The sequence below is a fragment of the Chroicocephalus ridibundus genome, chromosome 4, assembly GCF_963924245.1.
Source record: "Chroicocephalus ridibundus chromosome 4, bChrRid1.1, whole genome shotgun sequence".
NCBI classification, from domain to species: Eukaryota; Metazoa; Chordata; class Aves; order Charadriiformes; family Laridae; genus Chroicocephalus; species Chroicocephalus ridibundus.
The window spans coordinates 28,824,197-28,851,747 of NC_086287.1; the positions used below are offsets into that span (position 1 = coordinate 28,824,197).

General features: G+C 46.1%; 1 protein-coding gene across 4 annotated transcripts in view; it reads right to left on the reverse strand.

The window, feature by feature from the left end:
• The window catches only part of IFT43 (intraflagellar transport 43), a 46,574-nt gene that overhangs the window by 10,842 nt on the left and 8,181 nt on the right, over positions 1-27,551 (reverse strand). For all 4 annotated transcript variants that reach the window (XM_063333705.1, XM_063333706.1, XM_063333702.1 and 1 more), the window contains 3 exons: positions 19,030-19,097; positions 6,068-6,100; positions 5,506-5,552 (listed from right to left, as the gene is read on the reverse strand). In XM_063333705.1, coding sequence (XP_063189775.1) covers positions 5,506-5,552; positions 6,068-6,100; positions 19,030-19,097 — 148 coding nt within the window. The remainder of the gene's footprint in view (positions 1-5,505; positions 5,553-6,067; positions 6,101-19,029; positions 19,098-27,551) is intronic.

Genomic DNA, 27,551 nt, shown 5'->3' on the forward strand with positions numbered 1-27,551 from the left:
ACACAAGGCCACCGCTGCTGACAGCCAGCCGGGTTTGATCAGAGCCACTCAGAATCGGATTTTCATAAGACAGATGAGGAATCTTACTGCTGCTCTCTCTCATATCAGATGAGAAACCGAGGGGGAGGGGGGACGGGTCCTGAGGGAACGACACTACAATCAAGGGCTATGCAGTTCTCTCTCTGTCCCTCCACTGCTGCAATTTTCAAAGGAGTTTGCCTCAGGCAGTTTTAAATGATGGTGTCTCAATTCTGTAATCATCTTTCAAGAGCTTTTTCTTAAAGGGTATTTTAGGTAAACCTAGTCCGTCAACTACACTTATGGACTCAGCAATCACAGACCCGATATGACTGTGTATCTACCATATCGCAGAATTTAGTGATAAAAGATGCTTACCCAGACCATCATTTTCAGCCCCCAACAAGCTCTGTGTGCTCCCTTGCAATTAAGCTGCCCACCGCCCCTTGGCCAGTGGCCTGCTGTTTCAAATAGGACTTCAGACATATCCCTTGGGACATATTCTCTCCTCCCCCCTGCCCACTGTGGCTGTCAGGAGAGAGCTTTCCTTGCACACCAGAGCCTCTCGATCACTGGAGGAGTTCAAACCGGCCTGGACCAACAGCTCAGTGGAAACCATCAGGTTGGGCTGAGTCTGCCCTTTGCTGACCTGATGCAGAAACTCAGGGTAGTGCGTTAGGGGAGCAGCCAAGGGGAGGACTATGGTGTGCTGAGAGCCACAAAGTCACAGTGCAGAATTTCAGAAACTCAGCAGTGACTGTCACCCTATGCCCACAGGTCTCTCTCTCCAGCCCGTTCACACCACTTGCAAAACACCGTGTTTTTCACTCCATCTCTATTTCACTGATGTTCAGAACTTTTCGTCCATTCAGCTCTCTCCAAACTGCTCCACCACAGCCTCCTGAGCCTATGAAGTACCCACTAGCCATCTCCCTGACTGTTCCGGCACATTCCCCCCTCTCTTGCTCTCATGTTCAGCCACTGCATCTGTCCTTGCAGCTCATGGCCCGGGGAATCCACCAGCACCTGGTGTGTTCAGTAAAAACAGCAGCTCATCGGGGAAGCAACTGGCAAACTTTATCAGGAGTGATAGAGCCAATGATAACTCACCCACACTGCACTCTATTCTCAGCTCTGTTTGGAGCTATTTCATCACTGGTGCATATTTGCATGCAGCTCAAGAGGTGTTCGATATTTTATGGCTGTGAATTCCAGGAGCTGGAAATCCATTGAGGGCTGTCTCCCACCTGACAGACAGACATCACTCCCCAGAAGGATGTGGGGACCATGGCATATGCTCCTTTCCTCCTCTGTTGTGCACAGAGCCTGGACTTCCATCCTGTTCAAATGCAAAGGAGCTCCTGGCACGCGCCAGAAGGGTAAGAAGTCCTTCTAGAGGTTTGATATTGTATAGAGACATCTAATCGTCTAATCCTCAAGGAGAGCTCTGCCTCCTTGAGGAGGCTTCCCAGCAGGTAGGAAGGGGTTTTGCCTTGAGGGCACAGATCTAGTGACTGTCTCCTGGCAGCTTTCCTCACCTGCAGGTCAGGTTTGGGTTGTCTGTGTAGCATAGTCAGGCTTTCATTTCAATCAGCTGTCTCATTCACACATGCTATCTGCTTTAAAATAACAAGCTGTCGTTCCTGCAGACAGAGAATTGCACATCACATCCCAATCGCCCAAGAAAAGCCCTGTTCTAGGAGCTATGCATCCCAAGGGTAACAGAGAGAAGGGGGGGAAGGAACTTCCAAAGATGGGACAATAGTCTATGGGGGAAGGATAGCTGGGAGAGAGATGACAACCTTAGCTAACTGGCCCCTGTAGAGTGTTGAGGAGAAAAATCCAAGGCCAAGGTAGCGAGGAGACAGGCATCTGGGGGAGTGCAACTCAGCAGCGCAGAACCGGTGAACAAGAAAGGACCAACAAAGAAACCTTTACCCAAAAGGACAAAGCAGTTTGCTGATGGGGCGTGTGGGGGAAATGCCAGTGTTTTTCACCCCAACAGGTAACAGCCCTTTGTAGCTGCATGCCAGAAAGAGACACACAACAGAGTAAAGCCAAATGAAATACCCAAGCAAAGTCGAAGCAGAGACACTACTGCCCCGCTGGAGAAAGGAGCGAAGGGAGGGGAAAGCCCTTCAACGTGAACTTGGTTGTTCTGCCTTCCCTCCCACCTGATGACAAAGAATAGTCTGCACTTGGGAGAAGCTTTTGGCTGCTACAGAAAAGGAAGCAGTGCTCTGCAGATAGCACTTTTTAAATTCCACTGATAGTCTCACATCTCCCATCTCATGCAGTTTTGCTGCCATACAGAGCTCAGTCAATGCTGCCCATTTCCCCTGTTGACATGGACAGAAATTGAGCAATTACCCTTAAACTCCTCTCTCTCAGATTGCCCAGATTGCTACATACACAGTATTAAGCCCTCAATTGCCCCTGGCCAAAAGTGACTCAACTAGGCCTGTCCATTAGGAATTAAACACTATTTTGTTGCTTGTGAAGGTTTATTATTCCTCAAATTGCGATGCATTAAATCCAGCTAAAGCAGGTTTCCCACCATGCAGAGAAGCTGGGCCCCCCCATGACAAGATGCAGCTGGACACACATCCACCTAGCAAAGGTGCGTTACCCATTTGCTGTGCCTGTGTACTAGCCTGTACCAGCGTGTGTTCAAGCAGATGGACACTAAGCTCACAGAGGGTGCTGTAGGGTACCCCAATATCCATCAGCTGGACACTCCAGACCTGTTTCTCAAGAGACACCACAGATTTTCAAAACAGTCTTTCCAGCCTTGCATTTTACAGAAGCAAATGGTGCTTTTAGTCAAACGTGTCATTGCTTTCCTATAACTCAAAACTGGCTCCTCTTTAAAGTGTCTCTCTTGTCCTGGACTAGCCTCTATGAAGAAGCAATATGGATTAGAGAAAAAGAATTCTCAGCACGACATGGTACTTCAAGGTACTTCACTGCTGGTATTGCAACGGTTTGTATTGTGCAGCATGGATGACTTGCACCTTCTGGGTTTCCCTGTGCAACTGTAAGGAATGGCTGAAACTGCAGATAGTTCCATCCACGTCCCTGTCTGGGCCACCCACTGTGTCCCATATTACTTCAGTCTTTCCACACAGCCTGAGAAGTGACTGTCCTTCTCTCCCAAACTCCCACGGAGATGAGGATTCAAATGCTATTTCATGCACAGGGTGAATGGCTAACAGCAGCGAGAGAATTCTACTTTTATTTCTGAAACTACAAGGCATGTCAATCCCCAAAGTCTCCCCTCGGCTGTACAACCTTCCCTCTACTCTCCACATGCCAAACTGGGCTCTCTCCAGGCGCCGTGCTTTTTTAACACTTCCTCCAACGGACTCCAGATTCTGAGCCTCTGGGTGCTAGTGCTGTATAAATGATCACAACTGAGCACATTTCAAACACACAAGAACACCTTTTTAAGGGCATATAGTTTTGTCCTTCATTCTTCTAATGAAAAGGTTGGATGGGGGACAAACAATGTTAATGGAATGGTACAGCTAAGCTTTCTAATAGGTTAAAAGAAGGCGATACAAATGCATTGGTTGACAGCAGCAATCATTACACAACTGCGCCTGTTCATATTAAGGTGTACAAGCTAACACATTATGCAGCACAAAATAACCGTGACCCATCCTTGGGGATCCATACACCAATGTCTTGATTTTTGTGTGTTTAGAATCTGAGCTTTACTGTTAGAGTTAACAACACGAGCCCAAGTGCAGTTCTGTGCAAAGGGGAGGCTGATGCGGCTCAACTTACTGCACACCCACGGAGTGCTACTCCCTGCCTTCTACACTGGGCAGCTATTTGTACCTCTCTGCTTATTCAAAAAAGTAATTTTATGCAGGTACCACAGTTTGTTTATATGTCACTTTTCTTCACTGTAATTGCTGACCCTAGAGGGAAAACTCCTTTCCCAGAATAGCTTGCTTAATCTCATCGTAGAAATAGGACCACATGCATACAATGCACTGATCCATTTAGAGATTTTCCATGTGCCAATCAGATCCACAAGCCAGTGTATTTGAACGCACCAGAAACTGCCTGGGCAGAAACCAGAATCAGATTTCTTCTAACACATAGATTTAATCCTGAACTGAACTCCAGTTTGCAAACAATCCCAATTCAACTGTTAACTATAGGTTAGGCACGGATAAATAAGTGAAGTCTATTAGGACTTGCCATGTCTTCATACCATATTCTGTATCAATTCTATTCTGTGTTTATTACTCAAGGTCTTAGAGCACTAAAAGTCACATGCTGCAAACATGTGGCAAGCACTTTTATGCCTGGTTAGCAAAGACAGTTATTATACTCTGAATACAAGACCAAGGTTCAACAAGAAGGACGGCGCATATGCAAACAGTCAAAGAGCTGTTCAGAACAGACTATCAGCCTCAGTGACATACGCTGAAATTTAAGAAGCCCAAGAAACTTCCCAGGGGGAAAATTAAGTCTGTTCTGAAGATGCCAATGCTATAAAGGTGCCACTTCTGGCAGTCATATGTTGCAATGCTTAATCTGTCTGGAAGACCCAAATAAGTCTTCATTTAATCTCATTAACCATACTGATGTCTGATCCTTTGTGACTCCCGGTAATCCTTCTGATGCTTGCTGATATTTTACAGATGCAACTTTTTATACACTGTATAAAATTCTTAGCCCTTGAAAACTGAGGTAGCTCCTTGAGACTTTAATGAATTTCTATGCTTCCCACAGAGCTTCTAGCACTCATCTCAAAATTCATATTGTGGATTTTTCCTGAAATTTCTCTTGGCTCATCCAGTCCTAGAAGAGCAGGTAACATATGCTATAAAGAAAGCCAGTGCTGAGTCAGGAGTCCAGTAGATTTCACAACAACCTGTACAGGGATGCGATGGGATTACCCACCAGTGCCTATATTTAACTTATGATGTATGATCCTGGGTTAGGACAAGCAGATTTTTTAAATTAGGAATCCTCTCATGACAGACATCCCAGGAGAGTGGTGCAGGCACTTGTCCTGATGGGAACAATACAAGGATGTTACCATAAAACATAAGAGAGGCTTTAAGCAGAGGATACTATCACCTAAACCAGGGCACAGCAGTGAGTTTTTTCCCTGCTCTTAACCTCTTATTGCTCTTTTAGCTCTCTTTTTGCCCCAGTACACTATTCTCCATGTGGAAGTAATTACAGAGAAAAGCGTGTCCTCAACACTTTCTCTCTTCCCAAAGGTGCTTTATCATTCTGTGTTAATGAAGAGCCGGAGTTAGACTACAGGTTCACTTCCTCATCCTCCTCTCCATCTCCTTTGCTGTCTCTACCTCATTCAGCAGCTGGGGAGATATAAGCATCTCCTGCATTTTTTTACCCCCAGGGTGGTTCATTTCTTACAAGATGCCTCTGCTCACTTTACTTGAGAACCCCCAGACATGCATGAAGGCACTTCTTGGAGTCAAGTAGGTGACACCTTACCTCCTCCATCATCTGATGCCTCCAGGCTCTGCTGTCTGAGACGATGGCTGCAGCAAAACACAAGGAAGAAAGAATTTCAATTGCAAGCCCAGAAAACCATCTTCTTGTGTCCCCTTCCTCTCCACAAGCCTCATGGCCTGTCAAGGGGAGAGTTCCCAGGTACGCTTAGCCTGCAGACTGACCTTCTTCCATAGCCCTCATTGCCAGACTCAGCAGAAATCTCAGCTTAGAGTGCTTAAGCAAGATGCCTTGCACCTGAGACAAACCCCTAGGCTGCAGATAGTCGGGCCTGGGGTGGATCTGCGAGGAAAGCAGATGCTTTCTACTTTTCCTTCTTTCTGTCACATGGGAGTGACATAGCCATCACCTACTCCATATCCAGGGAACTATAGAGTGACCAGCCCTGCCCCATCCCAGAACACATGACATGAATTCATGCCAGGCTCCGCACCCTTCCCAAGCCCCAGATCTTGGTGTACTGGTGCTTAGAGTCACATGTCCCTTCTCCATGAGATCAGATATAAAAGTTGTGGAAGAAGTCTCAGCAACAATGGGAACTTACTCTTCTACTTCTTCTGCATGCTTTCTTCCTGACCTGCAAGACAAGGAAAAACTTACGCTTAGAAAAGGGTAGAGAAAATTGAAAACCTGCATCTTTCCCAATATCACTGTTATTATGCAAAACAGTTCCTACACCAGGTGCGATAACACATCACACCTTTAAAGAGTTCTGAGTGACCATTAAACCAGTGCACCAAAAAGTCCCCAAGTGCATCAGATTGAAGCAGAACCATTTGGGTCCAAAAAGACAGCCATGCCCAGACACAGCAAGAGCTATACTCCCTGATTTTTTAGCTTCTCAGATACTTTTTCATCCCCTCTGCCATCAGCTGCAGGTAAAGCTTGCCTTACCTGAGTAGAGAGGTCGGCACACTAAGGAGTGAAGAAGATGCTATACTTTGTCCACCTACCCCTGGGAGATCAACAGGTCCTTCCTCCCCCTGGTCGTGCATAAAGATGATCTGGTTGCCTTTGTAGGTTAGGAGCCCCACCTGAGCTGGCCAAGTTCAGGTCAGACATGCTGTCACTGCAGTAAATCAGGGTTGATCTGGCTGAGTTAACAGGAGTTCATAATAATAACGTGGGGGGGAGGCACTGGCAAATGGCAGCTCCCTTGCTCTCCACCCCAGCAAGCCCAGAAGTAATTCAGTCACGATTAGGGACGCTTGTTCAATATTCAAAATGTAAAACATGGAGGTTGCTGAACCAGCACTTTGAAAAGTTAATTAAATGCCAGGTTTCTTTTTAGCAGATACTCCATCACTCGCTGATTGCTTTGGCCATTTTGCAGAGTGAAGTTTCATCTCTATGCGTTGAGAATAAATATTCTCCCCTCCCTTGAAGTCAGGGTGCTATGACAAGAAGTACATGGGGCTCTCCCCTACCACATGCACTGTACCAGGACACACCAAAATATAAGAGTTGTTTCATTGCCTTGCACTGCTCCTTTCACAGCTCGTCCATGAGATGGGACAGGCTTCTTCTCATCTGCTCTCTGTTCTAGCAGGCCATGGCCCTCAATTAGTCCTTCCTGTGATTAATCTGCTCTTCTAAGAGCAAGATGCAGGGCACAGAGGATGTCTAGCTACGAGGAGAAGAAAGCCTCTTGTCTCCACTGCTCTCCCTGGAGTTTGCAGTCTGTGAGAAGCTAAAGATTACACTGAATCGGTGCTCTGAGCCCAGTAATATCCACTGCTATAATCAGAACTGCAGCCAGGTAGGTGACATCTGCATCTGGGCTTTCAGCTATATCTGCACCCTTCTGTTCATCACAAGAGACAGAAATGCAATGGAGCCAGGGAATTTAGAAGAGAGCTCCTTCAGTGAGGAGTAATTGTCCCGCTCCATCCTTCTCCCCAGGAGTAGCACAAAGCACTTTTTGTGAACCCCCTGATACTATAGAGAGAGAAAGGGATGGCTCCAGAGAGCTCACCACCAGCTCTCATTGGAGTTCAGAATCTGAGAAGACACAGATGGGAACACGATGCTAGATTTATCCTATTTTATCCCTCCCTTCTGCCTTCACAGAACTGCTTCCCACACCCTGTCTTCAGAGCCTTGCCCACACTGAGATGAAACATCCCAAATGACAGCTTTGCACAGCCTTGCACAGTGAAGTTTCCTGGAGGCTCAATCTAACCTCTTCTTAGCACAATCCCGTAACTCTTGATAATTGTCCAGCCCCAAATAACACTCTCTTTTCCTCAGTACTCATGCTCTTCACATCTTTGCTCATCTCCTGTCCCCAGGCAGGAGTGAAACACTCCACATGTTTATACTTCCCAGGGGAGGGTCACTCCTGCTATCCCTGTAAGCAACTTCTGTTTCTTTTTCCTGAGCTCCCCGTCATGACAGATATCCACGTGGCCCACAGGGAAGTCAGTCATATGTTAGTCCTAGAGGCAGAGACTACTTCACTCTCATTCCCAGACTTAAGACTTTCCCAACTTCTCCTAGTTATGTTAGAAAAGGACTAACTCAGGGCAATAAGCAAATACTTCATTATGAAATAGCTGCACTATATTGGGGAAAAAAAAAAGTAATTTGAGTGAAAAATTCATAAACCGGGAGGGAAGAATATGACCCAGAGCCCAGATGTTGGAACACTCTCCTGTCAAACAAGATAGTTCCCTCCTCTCTCTAAGGCAAGCTAAAGCCCCACTGTCACCCCCCCTTTCCCCCTCAGGAGAACACCCTAGTCCCAATGCCACTGGGTCTGAAGGTGGCAGTGGGTGATGCCAGTCTCTCATGCTGACAGTACTGTGGTTTATACAGAGCATTTAAATACCAATGGCACTAGAGCAGGAGCTAGAAATTATTGTTGTTCTGTTTAGGTGAGACACCTGTTTCCAGTCACCTGCACTAGGTAAGGTTATTAATATATGATTTGGAATAGCATTATTTGATGAAACTGGCAGTTCAAACCAGTTGATAAGCTCACGGGTAGAGAACTATCCGGGAAGTATAGCACGAAACTTCTGGAGTATGGGAAGGAGTTACATGTTTTTATACTCCCTGTGGCCTTAATGACTGAGCTATTAGGTAAAGAAGATACTAACCAGCCTACTATTTCCTCCCTTTTTCAATGGAGCCTTGAACCCGAAGGCTTCCTTTCATTTTGTTTGATGCCAAATTACTTTTACGTTCCTTGTTTCAGGTTGGAAAAAAATAAATCACAAAATATTTTTGGTTGGTTCCTGAATAATGGTTTTCTTTTTTGGCCCAATTGCATTACACTTGCACTAACAAAGTGACACAGAGATAGAAGACAAGCTTTGCTCTGTGTCCTAAGGTCCCTGTGCCCTGTGTCCCTACTTCAAGGAAGTAAGGGAGGAAAGTTAACAGATCCTACGAAGGTGCCCTACCTCCAACCCTGTCCGTTCCATAAGCTTAACCGAGGGCTAAGGTACACATGGCGATACCTGCAGAACCAGTCACCTGCCTGTCCCCTTGTTCTCCAGGTGCTATAGAAAGCCCCGCATGCATTCTTCATGAAGTTATCATGCTGCTTTAAGCATTGTGGAGTACCCCATCCTAAGAACTGGCTCAGCTTATCAATGCCAATTACATCATTTTGAGACCAGCATTTCATCCTTCAGGAATAACAGGCCTGGGTAAACAGCATCCTCTTCATTCACCACAAGCTCACAGATTTCTAGTGGTGAGTGAAAGTAGACGTGGAAGAAACCAGACCATAAACTCAAGCCAGCATAGACAGATTTCTTTCTCTTCTCATGTTCTCAGCAACAAGAAGTGCACTCACTGCCCTGGTTTGTTTGCTCCAGCAGGAGGCACAGCACAGGAAGGGCAACAACGAGTGCCTACAAAGTGAGCAATTGTGGGTGAACTACAGCTACGCTCACTCAGGTAAGGGCAAACAAAACAATACAATCCTGGGCGCAGTGCTCAGAAATGCGTTCAGTTTGCTGTATTATACACCAGCCACCCCCAGCCTTGTGAGACTGCGATACCTCTGTTCTGTTGTTTCTTCTGATAAGCCCATTGCATTTGGAGGGCCAAAGAACATGGACCAACGCCATCACCTGGGCAGCGCCATTTAAAATTCCCTTTCACTGCAAGGCTCTTTGTGCTCTCAAACATATCCAAAATCCGAGAGTATTCCATCTGGCTTTGGCCAGCTGCTGACCCCTTCTCTATTTCAGGGTGTTGAACAGTTGAGAAACTGAGCAGAACACCCCAACAGACCCCATGTAACCCCACGTTCTGTAACTCCTCATCCAGAACACCTGTTTCTCCCCTGACTGTGTGTCCCAGGACAGAGGATAAAGATCCGATCTTGCTCTTCAGTGCTGTCTTTGCTAGGTTCTGGCCATCAGGAATCCTCTCTCCACATTAATGAGAGGGGGTTAAACCTCAAACCCGAGGCTTCCCCGACACACACCCCCCTAATGCACAGCTGAGCTGCCTCGGAGCTGCCAGGAACTTCTGTGCTGAAGGGTGAAAGGCAGTTCTAATGTAGACATCATCTCTGTTAAACTGTTTCTTTCTCATTTAATGGACTACCATGGAGATCTAAATGGAGATAAAGTAGCAGGGCTCAGAGAACAGCCAGGATGCTATCTTTATGCAGCATGACGATGTGCAGTGGTTAATTAGACACCGTTAACCTATTTTATCAGGGGACATAACTGGGATGAATGGGGGGAAATGTCCTTGAAATCTTTTAATGTCCACAGCTCGTGAGAGCTCAAGACACACTTGCGTCCTGCACCGAGCCACAGCCGGCTGCCAGGAGGTCAGCGTGCGAGATCCGAGGCTCTCTTCTGCGCGCCCGGGGAGGCGTGAGGGCGGGACACGCAGCCAGCTAAGGAAAAGGGAAGCAATTATGGTGCCTTGTTAAAACGAACAGGAACGCCCGGTCAGGCGTGACGGGGGCGGCGGCAGAGCAAGAGCGAAGGTTGGGGAGCAGAGCAGCCCCCGCGCCCGGCCCGGTTGCCCTCTGCCCGGGCGGGCAGCTCCCCGCCGGGGCAGCTTTGCTCTCCCCGGACCCCCCGCACCCCCGGCGCAGCGCCCTCCCCGCTCCGCCCCGGCGCCGAGGGGGTCGGTGCCGCCGAAGCGGCGCTGCGGGCCCCGGAACGGCCGCGCTCCCCGGAGCGGGGGTGGGGGGGGGTGGGCGCCCGCCGGCACCGCGGCATTGCCGGGCCGCGGCCGCCCTCTGCCGGGCCCCGGCGGCGTGGCGCCCGGCACCGGCTGCCCGCCGAGGCTGCGGGTCCCCCCGGGCCGGTCCGGTCCGCTGCCCGGTGAGGAAGGAGGCGAGCACTGGGAGGCAATCCACGGGGGCTGCGGGCTGTCCCCGGGAGGGCGGGCGCGACCGCAGGTCGAGAGGGAAGGGTATTTTAGGTATTTTACATGGCCCTGGCAGCGGGGGGTAGAATTTCATCTGCCTGCGTGCGTTAGCGTATTTCCTGGCATGTCTCAACCACTTCTCTCAACCACGTGAAACCAAAAAGCTGCAAAAAAGCTGCCCTCTTGCTAAAAGAATGAAATGGAAAAAACAGGGAACGTCCTGATGTTCAGAGATCCTTTTTGTTTTGCGAGAGCAGGGCGATCAAAGGGAGAGCAGAGGTGGGCTGCGTGCGGAGGAAGCTACTCACTGGCCAGTTCTGCCTCTGCACTTCCATCCCAAACCGTACCCACCCCAACACCGAAGGCTTGGCTCAGCCCACAGGGAAACAAGAAGCCTTTTGCCTGTAGGGCACAGACAGTAATTCAGGTCTAGGCCTGAGGGAGGAGGGGGGGGAAGATAAAAAAGGACATTGTACTCTCTTGCTCAAGTATTTTTTTTAGTGCCCATCTCCACAGTGAGTGGGTGGTGAGCTACCAGTTGCAGCTTGTTCAATAGCCTAAGGCACAACTAAGTTACACATCCAATATGACGCACAAGTGCTAACTGATCAGTTCTCCCTGCTCTCCAAGTGTGGGTCTTGGTCACTGCTTGTTTGCTGAGGCACAGGGAGAGAAAAAACACTCGTCAAAGCTGTATGTAAACTAGAACCACAGCCCGTGCTGGAAAGCACTACCACAAGGTGTCTTCTCAGCTATTCCATTGCACCTTCCTTGGGGCTCTAATCAGTTGTTTAAGTTTCCACCCCCTCTCCCTGGACTGTGGCCGCCTGGAAAAGCCAGATTTGCCTTGATTAAATCTGGGGGAGTTCAGTCTTCACATCTCCTAAAATCAAGGCAAGTTTTGCCATTGATTCCAGCAGAGCAAGGACTACTATGAGCCTTTTTTTCTGTCATAGGATGTCACCTCACAGAGCTCTCCACTTCCAGGCCCTGGGGCACATGGCTATATCTCCACAAGGGGGTTTTGGGCAGACACACATTTTTTTAAACTGTAATGGTCCCACCATCCACTTTCTGGTCCCTCATGGTCTCACTGGGCTACCTGGACCACATGCTGAACACATAGGGCACGGCACTGGAGGAAGAAGGATGCAGTGATGAGCAGTCTGTGGGATGCAATCTGACAGACCCTGCAGCTAACCTCCTCCAGCTGAAACGAGCTTGTGAGGTGCTAATCAATCTCTAGCAGAAGTGGTGGTGTTTCTCCTCACGTCCTAATACGTGGGCTTGCTTAACAGAAACAACAAAGGAGGAAAGCTCTGGCACGAAAGAACAAGCTGACGGAGAGGGTTCATGGGGGTCACTGAACCTCAGCCTACTCACTGCATCGTCCCTGTAACAGATGTTCCCAGGGTTCCCCCGCTCGCTGGCTGGTAGAGAGCTGACCGGCAGAGCCGTTCAGAGCTCCCACTGAGCAACAGAAAAAACAACAACACTCGATACAGATTCCTGCTGTGTGGGAAAACAGCGCTGCAGTTTCTAGAGGTATCCACCACACATCTTCCGTCCCTGAGAACAGGGGCTCCTATCCAAGTGATCACATCCTCAGACTCCAGTAATGGCCAGGACCAACTCTCACACCAAATGGCTCTTGAGGTTACAGGAGCATTTCAGTTTCCATTTAAAGAGAAAAGCACACTTCTGATCCTCGTGGTTACATGGAAGAACTGACTGCTAGAGGAGACAGAACTAGAATGCAAAGAAAAAGTATCTAAGGTTGGGTTTTTTTCCTCCCACAACAGAGAACAAACTCATGATTTTGAAGCACCGGGCCACAGACTTTTTACTTGTGATTGGCCTCACTGAAAACATTTAAATGAAAAACACTACTTTATTACCGAATGGCACCTTGTGCTGTCATCTGACAGCAACAGCTTCTGAAAGAAGATATTTTAAGAACTTGGATTAAGAACTTAAGAATAGCAGAGGGGTTATATGGGGAGGGGGACTGGGGGAGGGAGAAACAGGGCCAAGCAAGTAGATCAGGTCATCTTAGGTGTCTTTCTGCAGGTAAACTGCATTAAGCTAGACTTCACAGCCAATTTAGGGGTGACCTACAAAGGCTAGACAAGTTTTTAGCTTTGGCTCTGCCAGACACAAAAGGGTTGCAAGTTGCATGTGTTCTTCAAGAAGGTTTAGCTTTTTTTAAACTAGACATATTTGGGACAGCAATGATAGTATCCCCTGAATTTGCCTGTAAGTTCCTTGGGGATGCAGAGAACTCAGGAAGGAAGATGCTTTGTCCTCAGTCAAAAAAATCAGAGAGACTTCAACCAGCGCATGCTGCCACCTCAGCAGCTTACATGGACTGTTACAAAAAATGTCACACTCCTGTTCCTTATTTGTCATGCAGGCTTCATCTTCTAGGAGAGCAAGAGACAACAATCCTACTAGTTCTTCCATTGCCCACAGTGTCTTTCAGGAAAAAGAAGTCAAAGGAAACTTCACTAACAGAGTAAAAAAAAAAATAAAACCAAACCAAAACAAACAAAAAAAACTCAAACAGAAATCTAGAAAAAAGGAAAAAAGGAAAAAAGGAAAAAAGGAAAAAAGGAAAAAAGGAAAAAAGGAAAAAAGGAAAAAAGGAAAAAAGGAAAAAAGGAAAAAAGGAAAAAAGGAAAAAAGGAAAAAAGGAAAAAAGGAAAAAAGGAAAAAAGGAAAAAAGGAAAAAAAAGAAAAAAGAAAAAAAGAAAAAAATGAAAAGAAAAAAAAATTAAAATAAAAAAGGAAAAGAAGGGGAAAAAAAAAAAGCTCAATCTTTCTCCAGGCTCCTCTGGGCACTGTGAAGACACAGGAATAGGCAAAAGTCTAGCATTTTCCTTTTGCAGAAAACCCTTGCAAGTCATACTAAGCAGGATTAAATGGAAAAAAATCCACCATCACAGTCATGGTACTGAGGGATTCTCAGGTGACTTTTCTGTCTTTTAGGGACTTTCCTTTTTCTGCCAGTTATCTTTACTGAGTCTAAACAGAAACACCAAGGAGAGCTCACCCCAGCAATGACACGGAGGGACAAGAGGACAAGAGCCTGTTAGCATTCTTGGATCATTCAGCCTATTAAAAAAAAAAAAAAAAAAAAAAGAAAAAGAAAAAAGAAAAAGAGGTAGAGGAGGAGGGGGAGGGAGAAAGAGAGAGAGAGAGGAAAAAAACCCACCCTGGGCCTGCACATTGCAGCTTACCGCCATCTTGGTGTCCTTGATGCGTGCCGATGGTGTGGAGGCGGCTGGCACCAGATCAGCCCAAGAGAAGGAATGAGAGGCCAATGGAGATTTATGTGAGGAGAGTGAGATGGACAAGGTAAAATTGTCAGGAGGAGTTGTTAGAAAGTAAAATATATTGTGACAATTCCACTCCTGCCGTTCATCAATAAACTGACAGATCATTTAGTGTCAATTAGGAGTGATAGATGGACAAGTCCCCATGATCCTGGGCCAAAATTAATGGCTGGGAGGGAGAAGGTGATTGAAAATGACGGCTGACATTGAGAGGAAAGTCCTGAAGGTCCCCAAGGGGCCATTACTTGCCTCATTCCCTTGCAGATCAATGCAGGGACAAACCCAAAAACAGACACTTCAAGACAAAACTTAATCAGACTTCCTTTTCTTTCTTCTCCTTCTAAGTTGTACCCCCTCACTTGGCAGCCTGGATCCTTTGTGCCTATAGTCTTCACATCATCGAGGACATCCACAGATGGCTGCAAGACACAGAGTGAGGCTGCTGCCTTCCCCACAGCCAGGAGCCTGGCTCTGCTCCTAACATGGCAGTGTCACAGGGAAGCCCAGCCTGCTGGGCTGGGAGTCCAACGCTGCTGGACTGGGAGTAGAGGGCAGAAGCAATGACACGAGCTTCCCTCTACCATGTCAGGCAGAGAAACTCATGAGCATTTTACTACTCCCACTTGCAAGACAGGGATGGCTAGAGGTTCTATAAACCAGGCACTCTCAGGGGTCATTTCATATAGATACAACACAGGATAGTTTAAGCCCATATTTTTGAAACAGGAGGTTTTTAACTTAACTTACCTCTAGAGACCTAGAATCATAAAACCCCTTAATCTCTTAAACAACCTTCCTCCAGCTCCTGGGTGCAATCTCACCATTGCCCACCCTCCAGAGCCCTAAATGACATCTATACAGAGGCCGGGTTACCCTGCTCTAAAGGTCACCCTGACTGCATCCCTTTCCTTCCTACAAGCCCTTCACAGTCACCTTCTTGCTAAATGCTTTCCTGGACACTGTACCACCGCTTCTGTTCCAAAATACTTCAGCATGGTCATTTTCCTAAACAAGCCTGCCTTGATTATTCCAACTCAGTATGACCTATCAGTCAGAAAGGAGAAATTTCAGTTGTAGCTGGAGCACCTGTTGCTAAACTGCCACGATCCCTGTAGAAGAAAGCAGGTACACGGGAAGGCACGGGAAGGGATTTCCTACTGAAAGCAGCACTTGGCATTTGCTTGTGAGGCCACCTGAAATGAGCTGTGTTTATTCCACAACAAGCCTAGCTGCTGCCTGCAGAACTGTATGAATTTTAAGGGGCTGATTGCAAGACCAAACGGATCAAGGATCCAAATAAACTGGAAGTGTCCTGGGAAGCAAAGAAATAAAGATATTAATAGGGAAAAAAAATGGAAGAAATTCTACGATAGATGAAGTCAGATAGATGAGATTAGCAGAAGCTGGAATTAAATGGATCCCAGAAGCACCTCTCCTTTGTTAAATCCTCACCAGTATGCAAAACTGGATTCTCCTTTCCTTTTCCCATTGGCAGGCGCTTTGTGTTTCTTCTTTCTGATGCATGAGATAACCTGACAATAAACCTTTGCTTTGCTTGTCACAAGTGTCAACACTGATGTCATTAAGGACATCAGCACAGTGTTCAGAATGGCACTTGGGCTCCATCCAGTGGTTAGAGAGCTGCTTCTATATCAAAACCAGCTGTAATTACTATTATTTATGTAATCTCAGCAGGGTACTAGGCCCCAAGAGGCTGCCTATGTTCTTGGCTGGTCCCCTGTCCTCTAATACTGGGGCTAGAACATTGCTGGGGCAGCAATGGGACTGCCTCTTCTCATAGAGAGTGATTCTTCCCTCTGAGCATAAATTTAAATAAATACAGCAGATTCAGGTGCTGAGGGCCCCATCAGTAAGGAAAAAAGGTTCTTCCATCACTACTTTGCACCATTTATTTGCTGATTGCAGAGAACGAGCCTGAGGGGTTGCTTAGACACTTAACTGCAGTCCTCGTCATTGTCCAGATTTACAAATGAGACTTTTAGCAATGACAGCTGTTCTACAAAGGTACTAGGGGTCCAAAGTAATCTTCCCATGCTTGACTTCTGAAAATCTATCAGTAAGAGACAGCATTTGGATAGTTCTTGGGAATTTAAATATCTGACACTTGTAAATACTATGGGAACTCATAATAAAATACTTTATCTTACTTGCACACCATCTGTGAGAATTCATTTCAAAACTAATTGTAGGTTGGAAAACTTTAGGGGCCCTCCTCCTCTTTCTATCTTGCAACAGTCTGAGAGAGCAGTAGTCTGATGGAAAGAATCAGCAAGATGGTGAGAATATTTGCAAGTTTACCTAGGTATGACAAGAGCTGGGCAGGTAAGGGACTAAGAAGGAGCAGCAAAGGTAGAAAAACAGAAAAACAGGTTGCAAATTAAATTCTACTACAACGTGTGCCAAATGGAAACACGAAGAACAATTTCAAGTTATCCTTTCACATCAATAAGACTCTGAACTAGAAATACAGCAGAAAAGAGTTTTAAGTATCCCTGCAGGAAAAGCAACAAGTGGCCATTGCAACTGGCTGAATCTGTCAGAAACAGAACTTTAAGCTTAGACTTCAAATGGGGAGAGAATATCACATAAACAGCTACAAGATCATTTCACAAGTGGCTGCAGTATCCCATCTGACCGAGAATATATTTATACAACACAGGAAATCTAACTGTAACCATTCTGCTCATCCTTCCTTTCTAAGTTAAAAAAAAAAACAAACCACAGATTTTACACTGTCAGTTCTCAAAAGCAAATTACATAAAGCAGTACAATTCCCAAGTGTAGGTTCAGTTACACTGGCATAAAAGTGCTTATACTTACATCAAATATATCAATAGAAGCATGTTATTCTAACTACATCTACACTAGTGAAATTGGAGCAAGTCAACTTGACGGACTTCCAAACCGAGTCAAAATGGTTGAAAAACTGTGGGGAGATAGAGCCTGAGAAAACAGAAACAACAAAGCTACAGTAACTTGGTATGACATCAGCCGATGACTCAGACTTTTCACATGAAGGCTTTACTCTGGGATATGTCACAAAGACAGCCTCACAGGCCAGCACCTCAGACTTTTTTAAGGGAGAGAAAGAGAGAAATCAGCTTGGGGAGATTTACTTCAGAAGGCTGAAGTAAAGAAAAGACGGGGGAACTAGTTGTACAAAATCCTTGTACCTCATATGGCCAAAGAAAGTCAGAACAATCCTCCCCTTCATAAAATTTATTCAATAAAAACTCTTAACAGGAATTAAAAGAATTGCGTTCAACCTCATCGAAGCATTTACTCCAGACACCTGCTATATCTGTAAACCATGCAATTGGGATGCTGGAGAAGCACCACTGATAGCTACTGCTCCAAATCTATCTGATGAGGCTAATGTCAATGAAAAACATCCTGAAGTAGTACATGGCACAGTGCTGTTACATTAGGAACCTGTACACTGTCCTTCAGGGCACGTTAGGCACAGCCCTGAATAACTGTATTGCCTCCAATCCAGTCCTTCACCTAGCCAACAATTACAGAATTTATTTTTCCTGAACAATGCAATTCACCCTTGTTCTCTACTATCACGTTTCCATAAAGCTTCTGCTTGGTCCTACAGAGATTCAGGATCACTGGTAGCATTTTTTTTATAACCCTGAGGTGGATGCATCTTTGCAATGGCAACTTCTAGCTGCACCCAGCCTGTGAAAAATAATACCATTATCAGAGTTAAACTGGAGAGGAACAGAAGGAGCGCAGGCTGAGATCTTCATCCCTTTGCTTTACTCCAGTCTCCAGATTTTCAGCCAATTTATTCTCAGAGACAAACAGAGTGATAATTTTCCCAGAAAAGTACTGTTTTCCAGAAAGGCTGCCCCAGAATACAGACCACCTTTCTCACCTCCCAGGAAATACTGACTATATAACAGGTTTCTGGATGTCCTCTCCCATTCTCAAGCGTTCCAGGAAAGAAAATACATAACTTTTCCATAAATCAGAATGCCTCCAAAGTATATGTTCAGACATATACACGCTTATTATATGTCTTAATGTATACAAGCAATCTCACACCACTCCATGACTGTGCTGTTCAGCTCTGTGAATAGGAATGATAACACCAGCATAACTTTACGGCTTGAAAAATAACAAATAGCTTAAAACCAAGTCATCTCCTCCTGAACTGTCCTTTAGTTTTCATACCCATTCTATTACCATGTCCAGATATTTCCTTTCCCTTAGGTGTCCTTCATAAGCATCAGGCTTCTCAACCTACACTCTACAATTTGTATACTTTTTTCCTCCCATCTCTTCTTGCTGACCATCTCCATCCATCTCCATTATACCATAACCCCATACACACATAAACATTGACAAATTTCACCTTTACTGTCAAGGCTGATCACTAAATCCTGAATGGTTCATTGCATTCTTGTCAGTGGGGCACTGTCATGTGTCACTCTCCTGGAAAGGACACAACCAGTCAAATCCCCCCTCCCAGCTCCTGCATTTAACATGCTTATTACTTTCTTGACTCCTTCCAGTTACTGTACCAGGTAAGGAATACACTGCCTCTGGCAGACAGTGACATCTACGCAGTTCTGAGTCCCACCAGGCCAATTTATAAAGAGCATTAGCCAGCAGAACCAAGCAAGAGCAATACTTCAAATGGTTTGAAGGAGCTACAACGATATTGGATACACAGGCCACCTACAAGATCCAGAAAAACTGTTCCGATGCCTGTGACAACAAAGCCCAATCAGGGATGTTCACTTAATCCATGCCTAAGCCCCTCTTAAAAAGGAAAAAAGTGAAGACTCACTTGGTAGCTGCCAGTACAGGATCATCTGCCCAGCCTCCTTGCCGGCGTGGAGGTTTAGGTGGTGGACCCTTTAATAGAGAAGAGACACGTTACAGCCAGCTCCAGTCAAGGCAAAGTCAAGTCAACTGAGACACCGGGTCCATACATACTAATGTAACGCTTCACCAAATAATAGATGGAGAGATAGTGTTTAAAATGCTGTTTATTCATAAAACAAAAGGAAGACAAATATTGCAGGACAGGTTTTTAAGTGTCTCTGTAAACAAAAGATGTATCACTCTAATCGGTATCTTGACAAGTTTCAGGTCTTTGTGCCTTTGACTTGTCCAGGGCACACAGTACAGTAGCAGACCGATCCACAGAGGATACGTTCTCCTGGCAAAATATGGTTCATTGGGAACTTGTTTGTTACTGCTGCCCACATTTCAGTGGGACGAACCACATGTTATATGCTTCCTAAGGTATAAGCCAGCTTGTTTTAGATGAGGAATTGTTCCTAAAAAGCGTCTGCTTTTGTCCACTGCCTAGAATAGGAGGTTAGATGCCAAGTTCAGATACAGACAGCCATACCAAACACTTCTGAAGTTAGGCAAGATGAATCCCACCACTGAAATGCTACAGGGGAAGTTCATCTGGAGCTTGAAAACCCTCCCTGCTATTTTCTTGCATTGTCTCGTGTGGCACACTGCTGCACGGCAAGAGAAAACAGGAATTCAGCTTGGGGCTTACAATGGGAATTTTCAAAGAGCAGAGCCATGATTTCCCACCGTGTGGGAGCTGCCCGCGGCCTCTGGCAGTTTTGGGCTCAGTTCCCCCTGCCTGAAGCATCTTCTACGGCAGTGGCTTCAGTATTTTGCATGACAGGCAGTGGTGAAAGCAGAGGGGCAAAGTGAACCCAGTGCATGGATGTCAGTTTATATAGCTCCCAATTGACGGTGCCCAGTGAGGAAGATGGGGACTTGTGAAGGGACCATCATGAGAAAGGATGACTGGGTAAAAGATGTCCCAAAACAGGGAAAAACGGTAACCGCAAAAAGATTCTAGGCTGGAGCAATGGTGGGGGGGACAGGTGGCTCCCACAGCTTTTATTAAGAAAGGGAATGGTGTGGGCACCTCCTGAAGATTTTTGACTTGACAGAGGGGACCTTGCATGTGTAGTGGGGTCAACCCTGAGCGAAAGCCAAACTACCTCTTGCCACAGACGAGGAAGGGGCTGAGCTAACCCCTGATGGTAGGGGTCTCCCATGTTTATTTCTTGAAGCAGAAGCATTGTTTGTGAGTGTGGGAAATGAAGAGAGGCTGCCAGGGGCAGTCACTGCCTGCTGCAGGGAGGGGGCACGACCCTGCATAGCTCCCTGATAGGAGCAAAAATAGTCATCCTCCAAAAATAAACAGGGAGCAGGAATGAGGCAGGAGCTGCAGTCCCAAAATACCAGCTTTCTTCAGCAAAGGGAGCGCAGGAGGGCAGAGGGACAGGCAGGGAGCGTGAAACGCAGGAAACAGCCTCCTTATATGGGCTCATCCGCAGGGGACAGAGCTCAGTCGACTGGAATGACCATGTCACAGAATGTGAAGCCTTCAGGGGCCCAAGTGAATGGAGTTTTCTGATCTTTAAATGATTCCCCCAGATTCTTAAGATGCCAAACCAGAGAAGAGGCTACAGTGCCAAAAAAGGAGCATTTTGAATTCAGTTGATCTGGACACACCCAGAGCCCAGGAAAAGGGGAAAAACACACCACATATGGGCGTGCATGCCCACATAAACATCCCTATTCCCATTACACACACCCCTACCTCAAAAACACACTCCCTCCCACACGGATCCTTCCCAAGCAAACAACGTTCCTCCCCTCACACCATCTCCCAGATAGCCAGCAGGCCATGTTCCCAACACACAGACACACAACTCCTCACAAAGGCGCATGGAGTTACACAAATGTCACCAAAGAACCTGGGCCGTGAGGCTGAGGGAAAATGCAGCATCTCCAGGGTGTTCCAATGCACCTGCAATTTAATTGCCTCATCATCAAAACTCGCCTCCAGATCCAAGATATCTCAAGTCGGGCACTCCAGGTCAGAGGGTGATGAGAATGACTGCCCCAGTCTTGGCACAGGGCATGGCTCCATGGCATCTAGGGGTTTGGTCCCAACGTCTTGCCAATGTTATAACATCCTCCCATTGATCATACACACCAGGAAACCCTGGATGTCTGTCAGACCTTGACAAACATCTCACACATACCTACAGGTCCTTTTATTCCTCTTGCAATAAATCAGGTAATTCTTTTTGAACTGCCCACAGGAGAACTAGCAAGAGGAAAGGCAATGTTAACTGTCAGCTGAGGATAAATAGCCTTTCTTTGTTAGTTGCCTGGGAAGTGCCGTAATAAGGTCACATGCCACGTGCACTTTTGTCAAGTAAATAAACTTACCTTCATATACTTTCACATTTCCAAAACCTCAGCATAATTTACAATTGAGAATGCAATGCCGTGCATTGCCACAATATGATGACAGGTAGGGGACGTTGCAGCTGGAAGCAAGAGCTTGAGGCAGAAAGTGGGAAGAATGTAAACCCCAGAGGGAGAAGAGCAGAAACAGAGGTCATTGTTCTTCTGTCATGGAGCAAATGTGCTCCTTAACACGCCTCTTTGGTGAAGAAAAACAGGGGCTTTAAATGATCAGAACTTATTGGTACCTATATGTTATACTTGGGCAACATTTTTATGTATGTTCCCAAATGCAAAGCTAAGCTATGCACCCAAACGGTTTGGTGTCCAAGACACTGAGATTCCACCAGCTCCTGACAACAGTGTTCTCTCTCAGCTCTTGCTGCTCAGTCTCTTTTCCACTTCAGTTTTGTCAGTTATTTATCTCCAGAAGATTTCCTCTACCTTAGTTTCTGCAGTTCATCCACTTTTTCAAGGAACATTGCCATGGTCTGGGCCCTTTATTCTATTCTTTCTCAGAAATTCAGCTCATCATTTTTATGATGGTACTTTTTCAGTATTTCTCAGGACACCCTCCTTACCAACACTTTCATACTACCACCATAATCGGTATTTTATCTCTCCCTTTGAAAAATGACTGGCCTGAATTCCATCTCTCTTGCCTTAAAGTAGAAACTCTACCTCTTTCTTTATCTGTAGTCAGGCCCTTTCTTATCAGACAGATGTAGAATTCTAATTTGGCTTCCCCATTAAGGCAGAAATTTCCAAGCCACTTGTCAGATCATGTCTGCAGCTATGAAGGTGCTAGGTGGATGTTGCCTCCCTCACGGAAGCATCTACCCTGTGTGACTCTGGATCCTGAGGGTCCAGTAAAGTTTCTTTTACGACCTACCACAATGCAGGCAGATTACGGACACATTGGGTCCCTCAGATTCTCAGACAGGTCTGGAAATATGGATTAATTTACCTTTGAAACAGCGAGCACTCTGTGCAGGGAAGCAGGGACTCAAATGACATTGACAGCGTGCAACAGAGGACATAAAATTTTTCTGTCATGTAACACATCTCCTAAAATGTGTGGGATCTGTTGCGTACAATATACAAACACTCTGAGATTTTATTGTGTATGTGGGTGCCTTGCTTTTGTCCAATATTGACCACAGAGCAGAAAGAACTAAGTATGGCCAGTCCAGTCTCGAGCTCCCTCTTCACCAGCAAGTTGCCTGAGCGCCCTCTGACTGAGGAAAAGCAAACCTCCACAAACAGGCCTGATGAATTAGTTTTGACTACCACCAATTAAGGAGCTGTAAGTCAAACAGCCCCACTGCTTCCAAGAAGATACATAACACAAGCTATACCAATCTCAGAGCACGTATGATATCAGAAAGGGCTCAATTCCCAGATCTATGCGAGCCTCGGCTTTTTGCAAAGAACAGCCCATCTCTGTTAGCTCTCTTTATCATGTCCACAGACAGTTCAAGTAGTGTATCTGATTTTAATGAATCCCCTCCAAGAACTTCTGCATGTCCTAAATGCCTAATAGAAAATCCCATATTTCCATTTCATCTGCAAACTATCCTTCTTCATGGTCACTGACCTTCCTTTACTAGGGAAAGTGCTATTGAGACAAAGAAAGTTCTTGAGGGGCTTTAACTATTCTCTGTCGTCTATCACAGCAGGTAAAGGAGCAGCTCATACTGTTAAACAGCTATCAAGAATTTCTCCCTAAAGCAATGGTCAGCTACCTACTCAGCTTACACGTGCTAGGAAAGCTGTCGTGTTGCAGCATTTGGCACCTTAACCTGCCTCAAGACTTACTGCTCTCCCCAGCATGAAAACAGTGAAGCAGCACACAACTACGTGATCATCTGAGCAAGGGGCCACCAGGTAGAATCCTCTCACAACCTGCAGTTACAGGGCGGTGTCCCTCCAGCCCTCCTAGGCATGAACATCTCTCGAACAGTTTGCTACTACCTTGTGCTACATACTGTCAGACACGTTCCCATCCATCTCCATCGCTCCTACAGTTCTTTTGCTGCCTTCAGGTAGGTCCCGGAGCATTCAAAACATGAAATAAATGTGTGGAAATGAAAAGGAAAAGGTTTTGATAAAATTATTTTTGATGAGTTTGTCCCTAATCCACATCAAGGTATCCAAGCAGAGAGGATACTACAAGAAAGGCTGGGAAACATGGCTGGCTAGAAATGCTATTTCAGTAGATGTCATCAAAAGGCTAGTAGATAACCTCAGAAAGCTGAAAATAACTGCCCTGCTGGCCAGCCACTCGGGGTGCACGGGAGAGAGGCAGCGCAAGGCCTTGGGGAGCTCTAGGCCATGCAGTGCTGGGGCTCATACTGGGGAAGTTGGCCTAATTAGGGAACAAAAGTTCAGCTGCATTTTTTAGATTCCTCCTGGAGAATCTGGCCAACTTCCAGCTGAGCGGTCCCCGGGAACAGGCTGGGAGTCCAGCATTTCTACAAGCAACCAGAAGACCATTGGAAAAAAAGAAGCAATCCCTGTAAAATGGAAACAGGTAAAAAAGCCAGTGCTTCCTTGGATGCTGGTTTCCTTTGGTGGAGGGTGTTACTCAGCAGAATGTAAGAATTCAAAAAGATGACAGAAATTCTGGGACATGGAGGGACAAATTCAGCTCAGCCCAGGACAAACACGCAAATGGGAGGGCATTCACAATGTGCAACAGTTACAGGAAAATCTGCCTCAGAGAACCCTCCGAGGTTCTCAGAGATGCCAGTTGCTTCAAGAGCTATCTACTGACAGTCCACCCCACTCCCGACTGTATGCCTAAGAAGGCAAAACCCTGGCCATGTGCCGTATACAAAATGCAGCTAACCCCTGGTGAGGGCTCTTCTACAAGCTGAAGATCACAGGGGAGAGGAGGATGCTAGAGAAAAACAACGCAGTCTGACTGCAAGGTCTTTGGGAATAGGAAATTTTTGTCCCAGCTACACACCAACACTCTCTAGATCTTACTGCAATTCAAGTTGTAGATACCAAAAGGGCTCTAAGGGACTGCATTACAATTATACATGACTCTGTAGGTCATGAACTCTCTGAACTAGAGTGGCTGGACAGTGCCTAAACCACTGCGATTATTTTTACGCATATAAGGTCCCCAGTAAGCACCCAGCTGAGTGCAGCCGGTGCTGGGCTCCTCAGTCACACTTTTCTAAGTTTCAGGGGATGTGGGGAGGAGCACTTGAGGGGTGGCTGCTGGGCAGATCCAGACCAGACTAGACAATGGAATGAGAGTTTGGAACTGGGTGCCAACCACTGTGCAAGGGTAAGAACTGGGTCAGGAAAATACCGCTCTGATTAAAGGCCCTGATCATATCAAGCCCCAGGCCATGTCTACACCACAGGTGCAGACACACCTGCAAGTAGGATCCATGTGAGTCAGCCCGAGTCTGGAAACAGTCTAGCTTTAGGTAGTTCTGGTAACCAAGCTGGTACCTCCCCAGGTAGCGTGCAGGTTGCTTCTCACCAGGGGATCTCTGCATCATTCTGCACTGTATTTTAGGACGCAAATATGCTCAAACAACCCCACCGAACTGGGCAAGCTAGCAATGTAAGTCCACAACTAGCTTCGCATTTCAGGTACTTACATTTTTTTGATAGTTGTTCTTCCAACAAACATTCATTGAAAACAATTGTTCCTGACACGTTGTCTTAACCTAAAAAGCAACAGCCCATTTTTTCACCCAACTTGTCCTAAAAGCACTGGGAACTAGAACTACAGGAGGACTTGGCTGCCCCCTCTTGAAAGGTCAGATCCTCAAATCCTCTTTCCAGTTGTTGCCTCAAAGCATGTCATCACTCAAATTTTGAGTGATATAGTACCACATAGGTGAGCATCAACCTAGCTAAGAGTCAGAAATCAGGTGCTGTCCCCACTTTAGTCCACAAAGGACCTTGAGACCACCTATGGCATGTCTATCACAGCAAACTAGAGAACAAGGTCCCAGCTGGACTCATTAGGACCAGAAAAGATGTCTTCCTGGTCAAATGTTGTTGCCTTCAGTTAGAAGGTTCTTCTCTGCAGCAAACAAAAAATTCTTTCAGTTCCATTTTCAAAGCAGAGCAGCTTCAGGAGAAAGGACTGAGAGCCTTCTCAGACCCAGAACAGCTCATAGCTTTGTCATTATATGTAATATTCTCTAGGGAGCTGGGAAACATTACTTGATACATCTTTCAGGAGGAGGAAGAGGACAATAAAATCACTATCTTCCAGCTTGGAAAGGAGATGGTGGGTTTAATCTTTAAGTTTATGTATGAAGCCTGTGGCTTCAACATCAAAATTAACACCTGCATCCCTGGAGGTCCCCGAAGGCAAGGAAAAGCGCTGCTCCACTGCTGAAGGATACAAAACACAGGATGGGGATCAGGATCACTCACTGCCAGTGTAAGGACACGTGCTCCCAGAGCTCTCAGAATGGGGCCAGAACTCCACATAAGGACAAGATTTCAGACACACTCCAGTCCCCAGACACTCTACCACCTTAATAGATCCACAGGTCCATCCTGAGATTGCCTACACACTACACAGGCACCTAATACAGGCTGTGGATTTTGCTATGAGGATAAGGCATCTAAATCCCCCTGTGGACCTGCATTTAGGGAATCCCCACAGTTCTACATAAAGCTCCAGCCTCCCTTTCAGACAGGGACTAAAGCAAACTAGTGGAGGGACTTCTCCAAGGCCTGAAAGCAAATCCGTGGCAAAGCCAGGAAGAGAACCCAGCAAAATCTTGGCTCACAGCCATGTTCGTACTCCTCCTGCCTATCCTGCCTCTGCAAATTAACTGAGATATTAGGATACACCCTTTATTATACCATTGATCAGCCTTACAGCCTTTGGCTAAATGTCCCAGGCAGCCTTGGAAGGTGAAGCCAAATGAGTGATTCAACTGGCAAAAATTCAGATCCAAGATGAGTGGTTTGCCAGGGGGTGCAAAACAAGTCTCAGAGCAGGCAGATGGCTGGAGGGCAGGACTTCAGCAGGTACATTCACATCGATAGCCGGGATGGGGCTGTTTGCTAATATTCAGGCAGCCACAAAGTATCTTCAGCACAGCAAGAGGAAAGGGACCAAATCCAGGAAGAGTTCAGATTGTAACACTCAGCACAGCCCAAAGGGAGTTCAGAGAAGGGTTACATGAGCCATCAGGGGGACGAAGGGGCCAACTTCGGACAAATGATTCAAGAAGCCAAGAATTTCAGCTTGGCCAGGCAATGACTAAGGGAGGGATATACTGCAACAAGTTTTGGATCACACTTTATAATATAAAGTTCCCGTAATAATTGGTTTGGAAGAGACTTATGATACAATTAACAGAAGTTTGTAAGCATATATTATTATAAATTACAAGCAGCTTACTGATCAGTTAGATTTCTCAACACTCGCTTAACCATTTTGTTACCCTTCACAGGCATTTACAAATGGAAAAATACTATAAAGTGTGACTGTGATGCTTAAGAGCACAAGCCTGAATAAAGGGTGCAGGAATTATCCAAACAAGATGGATTTGAAAGCAGGGATCACTTTATACTAAGGAAAATCTCCTTGCCAGGCACCATTGCATAACATCCCTGAAGCAACAACAACTGCTCATGTGGAAGAGTCACATCAGTTTAGCTACTTTAATGAAATTTAGCAGCCAGGAGCAAGAAGGCGCCTGTGGCATGTGACCAGCCACCACTCAGTACAGCAGACCTTGGGAATCAATGATTTAGGGCACTGTATGGAGGTGGAATTAGTTCCAGTGAAATGACTGTAAGGACTGGTTCCAGTGGGCGGGAGGGGAAGTTTAGATCAATTATCAGGAAAAATTTCTATTGGGTAACCAGTCCCCAAAACTATACCCATCAGTGAGAGGTCTCTTTGCCTGATAAATGGAAAAGTGCTCTGGGCATAGTCCTGAACCATCCATCACTGATGAATAAACCCAGTGGATCTTTCCTACAATATCATCTCTAGCACTACCAAGAGATAACTGAGCTAATCTGAATAGTCTTGACTCCTTGTGATGAGTATAATCTTCTGAGGCCAGAATT